At 45.3% G+C, this 13,804-nt stretch overlaps 1 protein-coding gene across 1 annotated transcript in view; it reads left to right on the plus strand.

Moving 5' to 3' along the window:
• The window catches only part of LOC123755964 (serine-rich adhesin for platelets-like), a 30,768-nt gene extending 18,258 nt beyond the window's left edge, over nucleotides 1-12,510 (plus strand). Inside the window, exon 5 of the mRNA XM_045738968.2 lies at nucleotides 11,626-12,510. Coding sequence (XP_045594924.2) covers nucleotides 11,626-12,510 — 885 coding nt within the window. The remainder of the gene's footprint in view (nucleotides 1-11,625) is intronic.
• Nucleotides 12,511-13,804: the final 1,294 nt, after the last annotated feature.

The raw sequence follows: 13,804 nt of genomic DNA on the forward strand, positions 1-13,804 counted from the left end.
CGAAGGGGGGGGGGGTAGTCTGGTTCGAACCCCCATGTCCCTCCTTAAGAAGGACCGGCTCCTATTCTTAAACCCAAGCACTCTATTGAAAAATAAAATGTGAGTTTACTTGTTCAATTAGTGTTACAACAGATTTTATGACAGGTATTCACCTTGAGTTAATACAATGAAATACAATATCTATACAGTCGTTAAGCTATATTTAATATTCAACTGAAAACTCACACCCCCAGAATATTCAGTTGCATATAGTCCTGGGGACCATTCAGGCTTATTCGCATTAATATTCAACTATATTAAGTTTTTTCCACACGTTTCGAAAGTGTTGGTTAGTCCCACACTGCTCCTGTCTAAACGAAAGAGACGGCCGGGCTCTCTCGCTCATCTGACAGTAATTCAGTTGTATGTCGTCCATTCTCATTCTCCTTTTACCCTCAATCTCTCAGCAGGGGGTGATAGTGTGGAAGGCAGGGGGTGAGAGAGAGGGAGGCAGGGGGTGAGAGAGAGGGAGGCAGGTCGTGAGAGTGAGGGAGGCAGGGGGTGAGAGAGAGGGAGGCAGGGGGTGAGAGAGAGGGAGGCAGGGGGTGAGAGAGAGGGAGGCAGGGGGTGAGAGAGAGGGAGGCAGGGGCTGAGAGAGAGGGAGGCAGGGGGTGAGAGAGAGGGAGGCAGGTCGTGAGAGTGAGGGAGGCAGGGGGTGAGAGAGAGGGAGGCAGGGGGTGAGAGAGAGGGAGGCAGGGGGTGAGAGAGAGGGAGGCAGGTCGTGAGAGTGAGGGAGGCAGGGGGTGAGAGAGAGGGAGGCAGGGGGTGAGAGAGAGGGAGGCAGGGGGTGAGAGAGAGGGAGGCAGGGGTGATATTGAGGGAGGCAGGGGTGAGAGAGAGGGAGGCAGGGGGTGAGAGTGAGGGAGGCAGGGGGTGAGAGAGAGGGAGGCAGGGGGTGAGAGAGAGGGAGGCAGGGGGTGAGAGAGAGGGAGGCAGGGGGTGAGAGAGAGGGAGGCAGGGGGTGAGAGAGAGGGAGGCAGGGGGTGATATTGAGGGAGGCAGGGGTGAGAGTGAGGGAGGCAGGGGGTGATAGTGAGGGAGGCAGGGGTGAGAGTGAGGGAGGCAGGGGTGAGAGTGAGGGAGGCAGGGGGTGATAGTGAGGGAGGCAGGGGTGATAGTGAGGGAGGCAGGGGTGAGAGTGAGGGAGGCAGGGGGTGATAGTGAGGGAGGCAGGGGGTGAGAGAGAGGGAGGCAGGGGGTGAGAGAGAGGGAGGCAGGGGGTGAGAGTGAGGGAGGCAGGGGGTGATAGTGAGGGGAAGGAGGATTCACCGTGTCATTCTCCTCCTTTCCCCTCCTCAGGGGATGTATTTGGAGGTAGGATGGGGGGGGGGGCACATAATCTCCACCCTCTCTACAGTCCATCCTACTCTAATCGGCTGGATATGCAAACGAGCAGTGACTGAGGAAGAAAAGCGCTTCCGTCTCAAGCCAGAAGTCGCAACGGGAGGATTTTCGGGCCCATTACACGTATCACTCGCCTTTATTGACTTATCACATTACCATCCATGCTCTTCCACCCCCCACCCCCCACCCCGCCACAACACAAATCGCTGTACCAGCCTTCCTGTCCTCATCCTCGGCATCTGACAACCTAGTAAAAGGAATTCTACCCAAGTACTTATCTAGGCCAGCTGGTAGGCGTACTCGATCCCAATTTTACACGCTGTGCCACCGAGTGGGCCTCTCGTTCAGGCCCATCACCTCAACCACCATCTTCAAAAGCCCACAAGCAATGTTCCTCACGTGTGTCCCAAAGAATGATGTGATTTGATAAAATGCTATGCCCAAGATTACCATCCGGGTGCCGGCGGGGGGGGGGGAAGTTCAAATAGCTTCGGCAATCACCTCCTTTTGTCCGGTCGTGATGGTCAAGTGGATTAAGGCGTCCTGTACATACCAGTTGCGTTGCTCCTGGCAGTATGGGTTCGAGTTTTCAGTTGCATATAGTCCTGGGGACCATTCAGGCTTGTTCGCATATATATATATATATATATATATATATATATATATATATATATATATATATATATATATATATATATATATATATATATATATATATATATATATATATATATATATATATATATATATATATATATATATATATATATATATATACACACACACACACACACACACATGGTTCAGCGACACCTTAACTATGTCATAACAAGCTTCAACCTTCGAGAGAAGCCTAGTACACATTCAATAAATTTCAGAAATGTTTTACCCACAACAGTGTTGGATGCTCTATATTTTGGCCCTATTTTCCTCAGTTATTTGTGTTTCGCTAACTTTGAAACAGTCGTATAATGCAGGAGTTTTTTTGTTTTGCTGTTGGCTAATAACAGGTTTGTGACCGGTGTTCCTTAATGGCGGAAGGAGATCGATATCTACTTTCAGGATAGCGTCCTCTTCCTCCAGGGAGCCTAATTTAAGGAAGAAAACATCCTGCATTTCCTAATTACACCTAAAATCTCCTTTAATTAAAAATCTAATTATACCCCAAGAAGACACCTGGATTACCAGTCACCGGTCATGTGTCGTTGTTAATTGTGTAGCCTGATTGCCTCTTGTTCCAAATTTAAGCTCCATTTCCCGAAATCAAAATTCCCGTCACCCAGCGCCGGTTGATCCATCACTCTCTGACACCCTTCAATTACCTATTTATTACCCATCATTTATATATCAAATTCACCCCGCACATAATTTTTCTTACTTTAGTGCTCGTGTTTTGGGTCTCCTGCGGCCTTGAATTATCTAATATGCGGTATTCCGCTCGTAAATATGTGGACAATTATACCCTGTGCTTCCATTAACAGAATTTTCTTAATGTTACATCTAATTCCGTCTGACTGGTAATGCCTCTGCCAGACCTTCCGTGGGTCGTAATGCCAACCCTTCCACCCAATGTTTACTTTAATGCTGCATTACGTCAGGCGCTAATTCTACCCACCACACCACAGCTGGGTAGGTTCTCCCGGCCGGTGTCTCATTCTCGGGGATTTATACCCCTTGTAATGTAAACTTTTTTCTTGCTCTAATACCGTGTGTTTGGGCTGGTCATGAGTTAGGTTCTGCACCCCCTAACTGCCTTAACTACAAACTTAATGTTGGCGTTATCCCGGTTGTTCGTATCTCCTCGCTGATGTTACGTGGCTGGAGTTTTTTTTGCTGTTTGGTGACTGGGGCGCACCAATCTGTCTGAATGAGACACGCCCTGGCTAGTTATACTGGGCAGCAGGATATTCTGTTCAGTCATATCTCACCTTCGTGGGGAGCACGCTCTGCTCTCCACCAATACTGACACCAACACTTATTCCTCGACATCCCTTTTCTCGGCTTTGTTTTTTCCTTCGAAGGATGTTTTTTCCTTCGAAGGATGTTTTTTCCTTCGAAGGATTTTTTTTCCTTCGAAGGATTTTTTGCACTCTTATCTGGTTCTAGCCTTCGGTCCAACCTCGCACATCTTTATATAGTGTTCTCTAGACAAAGTTCTCGTTAATGTCCACGACATTAAACCCGCTGCTTGTTGCCGGTCGGCCGAGCGGACAGCACGCTGGACTTGTGATCCTGTGGTCCCAGGCTCGATCCCAGGCGCCGGTGAGAAACAATGGGCAGAGTTTCTTTCACTCTATGCCCCTGTTACCTAGCAGTAAAATAGGTACCTGGGTGTTAGTCAGCTGTCACGGGCTGCTTCCTGGGGGTGGAGGCCTGGCCGAGGACCGGGCCGCGGGGACACTAAAGCCCCGAAATCATCTCAAGATAACCTCAAGATAACCCCCTCCGTGCGTAAGCTTTGCTTATTCTTGTATGTTTATAAATGAAAAAGCTTGTATAAAAACATATCTGTTATTAAATGAACAAATCCACAAGGGCCATGATGAGGATTCGAACCTGCGTCCGAGAGCCGAGAGGTTCGAATCCTCGTCACGGCCCTTGTGGATCTGTTCATGTAATGCATCACGCTATTGTGATTTCTGTGTGTATCTGTTATTCATTCCTCAAATAGCATTGTCTTCTCGTATTACTCGTATCAACTTAATATGATGAAATGAATACTCACACAATCGACTTGAGAATGGTCCAGGACGGACCGAAACGTCGTCGTCCCTTCACCTTCTAGTGTGTGGTCTGGTCAACATACTTTAGCCACGTTATTGTGACTCATCGCCTGCATGATGAAATGAAGCACGATTGAAAATGAGTGACAAGATGCAGTTGTCTACACTCACACACAACTCAAAAACCTGCATTGTCTGTTCATCTGGCAGGCCGGATACCAAGAGCCAGATGCCTGTTTATACCTGCTTGTGGCCAGACCTTGTATTAGACTTTTGAAAGCACCTCGCGCACATACGCACACACACAAAGGCACCTAACGACATCCGGATATAAATATATTGAATGGTATTAAGTCTCTCTACCGCCTTCTGGAGGGTGTGCCGAGATATGACGGTGTTGGTTGGGTATTTGGTACAGGAGAACTTCATGGCCGTAACAGATTGCTGATTTAGGCCGAAATTTAAAAGGAGGAATATATTAAGTTTTGTGTAGCTGTATGTAGTAATCCCGCGATGCCTCGAGCCGCTGCACAATGCGTTTTTACTGCTGCTCCACTTGGCTTTTGCCGCCAAATTTGTCCGATCTCCCGCGTAAAGTTCCATCCGCGCGACCCTAACTCGCGGCTTTCCTGCGTCCGTATCCCTGCCTTCAGCTGCGACTTCCAGCGGTAACTTCCGTTTTTTCCATTATTAGCATTGGTTTGTATACTTAATATAGCGATCAGATGTACCACATTTAAGTGAATGTTTAAATTTATAAGAAATTCCACAATCAAGTTGAAATTAACGTACCGAGTCCTAGACCGCAAGAAAAGGTTGAAACACTTTTCCTCTAAAACGATTAGTCGGCGGCTGGGCGGAAGCGGAGTAATGCGAGTAGGACAATAAAGTTAATCTTATGTAAATGATTAATTGCTGCTCGCTCCGTCCCTCTGCCGGAGACCCAAATGTACTATTTTTTGACACATTGTCCTATCGTGAGGGGAGCCGGTCGGCCGAGCGGACAGCACGCTGGGCTTGTGATCCTGTGGTCCCGGGTTCGATCCTTTTCGATTTCGATTTCGATTCGATCCCCAGCGCCGGCGAGAAACAATGGGCAGAGTATCTTTCACCCTATGCCCCTGTTACCTAGCAGTAAAATAGGTACCTGGGTGTTAGTCAGCTGTCACGGGCTGCTTCCTGGGGGTGGAGGCCTGGTCGAGGACCGGGCCGCGGGGACACTAAAAAAAGCCGCGAAATCATCTCAAGATAACCTCAAGATTACCGTTTTATTATATAGTGAGAGAAGCCTTGGGATGACACTCATATATTCATTATACACTCATGTGTAGATCATAGATCATGTATATACATGATCTATGATCTATGATCTATGATGAGTGTAGATCATGTATATACATTATAACGACTAATTTGTTGTATTTTTTCAAAGCTAATAAGTTCCAAGTGATCTTTAAAAGTGTTTACAAGTTTGGTATATATTAAGGTGATGTAATTCATGATTTTAAATTAATTTTTGAAGATCAGGATTTGTAACTAAATCACTGTGAGTCTATACAAAAAATATTTATGGAGAGGATTGGCACAGTTATATGACATGTTTATCTTACACTACAACGCTGACACACACAGGTGGAAACTTAGTACCCAGATGAGCCACAGAGACGTTAGAAAGAATTTTTTCAGTGTCAGAGTGGTTAATAAATTGAATGCTTTAGGCAGTGATGTGGTGGAGGCTGACTCCATACACAGTTTCAAGTGTAGATATGATAGAGCCCAATAGGCTCAGGAATCTGTACACCAGTTGATTGACAGTTGAGAGGCGGGACCAAAGAGCCAAAGCTCAACCCCCGCAAGCACAATTAGGTAAGTACACACGTCATATTCACACTACGTCATGTTCCATATACAGTCCAGCTCCTGTGCCAGGTAAGTCCACTATGGGCTCACCATAGCCCGTGCTACTTGCCCCGCTCCTGTGCCAGGTAAGTCCACTATGGGCTCACCATAGTGAGGGCGCCTGATAGCTGAGTGGACAGCGCTTTGGATTCGTAGTCCTGAGGTTCTGAGTTCGATCCCCGGTGGAGGCGGAGACAAATGGGCAAAATGTTTCTTTCACCCTGATGCCCGTGTTACCTAGCAGTAAATAGGTACCTGGGAGTTAGACAGCTGCTACGGGCTGCTTCCTGGGGGTGTGTAACAAAAAGGAGGCCTGGTCGAGGACCGGGCCGTAGGGACTCGAAGCCCCGAAATCACCTCAAGACGATAACCATAGCCTACTTGGAGCTTTTCGTTCAGAGTAGTTGATTCTAAAACAACAACAACAACGTCAAGTTCGTATTCGCCTGGAGTATACCTGGAGTAGGTATCTAGAGTTGTTCTACTCCCCTAGCCCGGCCCGAGGCTAGGCTCAACTTGTGAACTTGGTCCAACAGGCTGTTGCTTGGAGCGGCCCGCAGGCCCACATACCCACTTCAACCCGGTTGGCCCGGCATTTCTTGCAAGAACTTATCTAACTGCTGCTTGAAGACATCCACCTTTGTTCCGGTAATATTTCTAATCCTTATTGGGAGGGTGTTGAACAGCTTTGAACTTCTACTGTTCAGTGCTCTCCAATTGTGCCTATGGCATCTCTACTCCTCACAGATCCAATACTGCATTTCCTTCCGTATCTTTCGCTCCAGTATGTTGTTATTCTACTTTGCAAAATTTGGACCTGGTCTTCCAGTATCTTCCAGGTATATATTATTACATGTTCATCATACGTCATGTTCACACAACGTCATTCTCACGTGACGTCATGTCAACATAACTTCAGTAAAAGGAGTGAAGGTAAATCCGGACTTTTTGGTTTTAAGGAAAGTCTGAATTTGGCTCCAGGGGCCAGATTCACGAAGCAGTTACGCAAGTACTTACGAACGTGTACATCTTTCCTCAATCTTTGACGGCTTTGGTTACATTTATTAAACAGTTTACAAGCATGAAAACTTGCCAATCAACTGTTGTTATTGTTATAAACAGCCTCCTGGTGCTTCGGAGCTCATTAACTGTTTAATAGTTGTAAACAAAGCCGCCAAAGATTGAGAAAAGATGTACCGGTTCGTAAGTGCTTGCGTCAGTGCTTTCGTGAATCTGGCCCCTGGCCTTTTAAGGGTCTATCTAAAGTCCAGGCGAAAAGTCCGAATTTGGCTACCCGACTTTTTACGGCCCGTTTCGTGTCAGGGCAGAGTTCCCGCCCCGGTTTCAGGCCTAAAAGGGTCCATGTTGAGTCTGTTTAGGTCGAACGTTAGTTCCTGGGCCCGGCTTAGGATATCGTTCGTCATAATTTCGCAAGTATACGTCAGATTTAAATTAAATTTAAACATAGATCCTGAGGCGCAAGACAAAGAAAAAATGCAGTTCTTGGGCTCCAGCTCTTGTTCTAAGTCGAAGTTTATCTGTGTAATTTAATAAGTAAAAAAGTATTTTGCAGTTATGTTATTTAAAAATATTGACATGTTTATCCTTCAGAATGTATTTTCTTTCAAGCAGTAGCTTGCAAGCAAGTATTATGACCCCAAGTAATAGAGGGGAAATGATTCAACAGTAGCGTCTCCCTCCCTTCCCTCTGCTAATTTTCCCTCCCCTCTCCTCTTCCTCCTCCCCTCTTCCTCCTCCCCTCTTCCTCCTCTCCTCTTCCCCCTCCCCTCTTCCTCCTCTCCTCTTCCCCCTCCCCTCTTCCTCCTCCCTCTTCCTCCTCTCCTCTTCCCCCTCCCCTCTTCCTCCTCCCCTCTTCCTCCTCTCCTCTTCCCCCTCCCCTCTTTCTCCTCCCCTCTTCCTCATCCCAATCTTCTCTCCCTAAGAAACCAACGATATCTGAAAAGGGTTTCAATTTGACGACCACACTACACATCAGACCATAAATAAACAACGACGTTTCGCTCCATCCTGAACCTTTATCAACTCGTGTGGTTGAGAAAAGCCTGATAATGGTCCAGTACGGACCCAAACGTTATCGTTAACACATGTTCTAATGTGTGATTTGGTGTTCATATCTTCAGCCACGTTCTTGTGATTCATTGTCTGCTGGTGTTCACTATGTCAGTAACTCGAGTTGTTCCCAATCCGTTATCTGTTCTTCCTGTTAAGACCGAACCGAACCGTTGTTCTCCATCCTGAACCTTTATCAAGTTGTGTGGTTGAGAAAAACCTGATAATGGTCCAGTACGGACCCAAACGTTGTCGTTTAAACACTACCTAGCCGGCTGATTGATGATTGATTAAGATTAAGCAGCCCAAAAGGTGGCACGGGCATGAATAGCCCGTAAGTGGTGGTGATTTTGAGCCATCACCAGTATCAATAGATGATACTGGAGATCAGTGGAGGTGCGACTGCACCCTGCGTGACGGGAGATGTCTCCTCCGTGTTGGCCGGGTACATAAGTGAGTGTTATATAGGATGCCCGTGCCACCTCTTGGGTGGCTTAATCTTTATCAATCAATCAAGATGCCCGTATTATTTTTCTTGAATTTACGCGGCTAATCCTAGGCTGCTTGCTGGGAAGCCAGTACCATTCTCTTTTTTTAACACTTTAATCTACACATTTTTTTCCATTGACAGTGTTAAGTAAATCTCTCTCTCGCTTTGTAAGTAAACTTTCCAGCCACTTGTGTAACCCACCGTATATTAAGTCATCCAAGTAGCTGCGGCTGATTCTCGAAACAAAAAAAAAGTAACTTTCTCTGGCAGTGAAAACAGGTAAGTTTCTGCTCTCATCCTCACACATCATAAGCTGTCTATAGTCCTTTAGACACCGATCTATCATCCTATATCTTAAAATCCTCTGCTTCTCCTCTTTTTATGCTGTATCTGGAAACATTTATCTGCCCTCCTGTGTACTAACCTCTAAAGCCTCAAATTTAATATATCTTCCAACTCTGTGGCAGCCTCGTCTTTCTCACGATCTTATCTAAAAACTTAAAATTTCGTCCCCTCTTTCCATCATGTTTTAACTCCAATCTTACCCACTTCACCTGCGAGTTCCTTACCGAACCCTGGAACGAGGCCGTTTTTATCGGGCGGTTCTCCATTGCTCACTAACGTATACACGTCGCTCGACACCCTCACCTCTCACTACACCCACCAGCAGTCACCTCTGCTCTCCTCGCCACCAATATTAAGGTCAAATCCTGCCTCAAACAGCAAAGATCAGTTGGATGCTTGCCACGTTTTTGACCCATGCAGATAATGTAAACCCCAGAGTACTTTGAAGTTTCTTACATCTCCATCAGTGTACATAGTTGTCACCCTTTTTGTCATATAGAATTATCTGCATTTGTCGACTGTGCCACATTATGTGTGTCTGGGATCACGTTTACAGTTGTTTATTGAACACCTGTAACCTTATAACGAAGCCACTTGTGTGTCACTATTTCAGATACCTGACAGACCAAACAAATTAACAGGTGGTCGGTCAACAAGGGTTAACTTGTGAGTTATAAGTTTTCTGTGCTGGAGCTTCCTTCGCCAAGACTGTCAACAATGCAGGCGATGAGTCACAATAACGTGGCTGAGGAATGTTGACCAGACCACACACTAGAAGGTGAAGGGACGACGACGTTTCAGTCCGTCCTGGACCATTCTCAAGTCGATTGTGACTTGAGAACGGTCCAGGACGGACCAAAACGTCGTCGTCCCTTCACCTTCTAGTGTGTGGTCTGGTCAACTGTGAACAATGACTTCCGGTTCAGTCCTCTACGTAAACTAACCGGGCAGCTCACTTCTGGTTTGCTAGGCAGCTTGCTGGACGTGTTTCAGCCATGTGCCTCCACACACCCAGCACAAAGAAGGACTGTACCCCAGGAACCGTTCACTCAGGGGCACCTTTTCTCCTCTACAACTACACTTCCTGGAACTCAACGCTTGACGACCCCACTTTTGGAAAAACTTAACTTACACTTGGGATTAAAGACATTGTATTTTTGCTGACGTTGTCACTCGACGTGTCAACAACGTCTTTGTGTATGAAGTGATTTTGGTATCGAATTGTTCTTAAGTTGTGATTAATTACCACACATCATAATATGGCAGCAATGGGAACAGAAGTAAATTGTTACGTACCTTAAATATTGGTGGAGTTCTGTTCCTCGATGATCTATTTATAATTTATCTGAAACGAAAGGAAACTAATTATGTACTATTTACACGTTTTTTATACATTAAAATTTTTATTTACCATTTAAATAATCATGTTTTAATCCACATTTATATACATATAAGCAGCGCTGATAAAGGTGGCGCTTGAGCATCGAGGTGTTGCTTACCTTGGACTGAAGGGACGAAGGGAAGAGAAAGACGAGGCTGCCACAGAGTTGGAAGATATATTAAATTTGAGGCTTTAGAGGTTAGTACACAGGAGGGCAGATAAATGTTTCCAGATACAGCATAAAAAGATGAGAAGCAGAGGATTCTAAGATATAGGATGATAGATCGGTGTCATAAGGACTATAGACAGCCTAGACACAACATACATCAACATTACAATCTAACTCACCAACCCTTGAGCGCAGGCGGGAGAGATACATAATAATTTACACGTGGAAAATAATTGAGGGGCTGGTCCCAAACCTGCACACAGAAATAACATCACATGAGACCAGAAGACATGGCAGGATGTGCAGAACACCCCCGTTGAAAAGCAGAGGTGCAACAGGTACTCTGAGAGAGAACTCTATCAACATCAGAGGCCCGAGACTGTTCAACACGCTTCCACTACACATAAGGGGCATAACTGGCCGACCCCTCACAGTGTTCAAGAGAGAACTGGATAAGCACCTCCAAAGGATACCTGATCAACCAGGCTGTGACTCATACGTCAGGCTGCGAGCAGCCGCGTCCAACAGCCTGGTTGATCAGTCCAGCAACCAGGAGGCATGGTCGACGACCGGGCCGCGGGGACACTAAGCCCTGGAAGCAGCTCAAGATCAAGATCAAGGCCTCTGAGTATAAGTTAGAGAGGAGGTGTGAAGGTACGGTTGACACTCAAGGGACCAGATTCACGAAGCAGTTACGCAAGAACATACAAACGTGTACATCTTCCCTCAATCTTTGACGGCTTTGGTTACATTTATTAAACAGTTTACAAGCATGAAAACTTGCCATCAACTGTTGTTATTGTTATAAACAGCCTCCTGGTGCTTCGGAGCTCATTAACTGTTTAGTAATTGTAAATAAAGCCGCCAAAGATTGGGAAAAGATGTACAGGGTCGTAAGTGCTTGCGTAACTGCTTCGTGAATCTGGCCCAAGGGGCCTCCTCCGGCCTGGGACAGGCCTGTTTAGACTCTGGCCTGCTACTGCTGTAACCTCTGTGCCAGAACAAGGCTCTTCTGCCTTCATATACAACTGCTCGAGTATTTAAGAAGGAACCAGGAGCTAAGAACCTACCAGGAGATAGCCTCTGGTTATCCTCCTAACTACACCTAGACGGCGGCTTGATTGATGGAAAGAACAAAGGAAAACGTCTGCAATTATCAGCTTAGCAGGGAGCGGGGTCACCTGACACGACCACACATCTACATCAACACCTCTACATCAACACATCTACATCAACACATCTACATCAACACATCTACATCAACACATCTACATCAACACATCTACATCAACACATCTACATCAACACATCTACATCAACACATCTACATCAACACATCTACATCAACACATCTACATCAACACATCTACATCAACACATCTACATCAACACATCTACATCAACACATCTACATCAACACATCTACATCAACACATCTACATCAACACCTCTGCATCAACACATCTACATCAACACATCTACATCAACACATCTACATCAACACATCTACATCAACACATCTACATCAACACATCTACATCAACACATCTACATCAACACATCTACATCAACACATCTACATCAACACATCTACATCAACACATCTACATCAACACATCTACATCAACACATCTACATCAACACATCTACATCAACACATCTGCATCAACACATCTACATCAACACATCTACATCAACACATCTGCATCAACACATCTACATCAACACATCTACATCAACACATCTACATCAACACATCTACATCAACACATCTACATCAACACATCTACATCAACACATCTACATCAACACATCTGCATCAACACATCTACATCAACACATCTACATCAACACATCTACATCAACACATCTACATCAACACATCTACATCAACACATCTACATCAACACATCTACACCAACACATCTACATCAACACATCTACATCAACACATCTACATCAACACATCTACAGGTGTGACTTTGAAATGCCGAGGATCGGCAGTCTGGCGCCGCCAAAGTCCCGTGTGAATGACTCTACTTATATGTGAAATATTAAATACAACCCTTTATGGTGTTACATATGTACGTCCTGTTTCATGGTGTTACATATGTACGTCCTGTTTTATGGTGTTACATATGTACGTCCTGTTTTATGGTGTTACATATGTACGTCCTGTTTCATGGTGTTACATATGTACGTCCTGTTTTATGGTGTTACATATGTACGTCCTGTCTGATGGTGTTACATATGTACGTCCTGTTTTATGGTGTTACATATGTACGTCCTGTTTTATGGTGTTACATATGTACGTCCTGTTTTATGGTGTTACATATGTACGTCCTGTCTGATGGTGTTACATATGTACGTCCTGTTTCATGGTGTTACATATGTACGTCTTGTCTGATGGTGTTACATATGTACGTCCTGTTTTATGGTGTTACATATGTACGTCCTGTTTTATGGTGTTACATATGTACGTCCTGTTCTAGCCATTAGTCTAGAGTTTATTAAAGGTAAATAAACATTCCTCCCTACCCCCCTTTGTGTTAGGATGATTATAGTGTTATGCCAGTGATTACGGAATTGCTTTTTTTTACTGGTAGTGAATGTGTATGTCTACATGTATGTATACTCACTGGTATACTCGAATATGCTTTTAATCTACAAAAAAAACAGTTTATCCAGAAGATTAATACAACCAATTTATGAGAGTAACGTAATATTAAATTCTGTGAGACACTTAGTAAAGAAGATAACATTGCCATCCAGATAACATGATCCAGATATCCTCCAGATAGCCATTTGTATTCAGATTCTACTTAGAGTGTTGCCAGAATTTAAATTTTACATGTTTATTGGCAGACTCTATACACAGTTTCCAATGTATATATGATGGAGCCCAATAGGCTCCAGAATCTGTATATCAGTTGATTGACAATTGAGAGGCGGGTCCAAAGAGCCAGAGCTCAACCCCCGCAAGCACAACTAGGTGAGAGCACACACACAAGCTCACTATAAAAAGTATCATGAAACATGTTCTTGTCCTGTTCTTGAGGAGCATGATAAAAGCAGACGGGATTCGAAGCCTGACACGGCGGCTCAGTTAACTGTTGATAATTTATCTCCAGGAGCCAAGCGCCGTGGCGTGGCCCGTCGCTATGGTTACCCGACTGGCGGAAGTCGCGGTGACGCATGTCAGTCCTGCCGCAGCTGTGACGCATGCCACTCCTGCCGCAGCTGTGACGCACGCCACTCCTGCCGCAGCTCTGACGCATGCCACTCCTGCCGAAGCTGTGACGCACGCCACTCCTGGCGCAGCTGTGACGCATGCCACTCCTGCC

The sequence above is a fragment of the Procambarus clarkii genome, chromosome 55, assembly GCF_040958095.1.
Source record: "Procambarus clarkii isolate CNS0578487 chromosome 55, FALCON_Pclarkii_2.0, whole genome shotgun sequence".
NCBI classification, from domain to species: domain Eukaryota; kingdom Metazoa; phylum Arthropoda; class Malacostraca; order Decapoda; family Cambaridae; genus Procambarus; species Procambarus clarkii.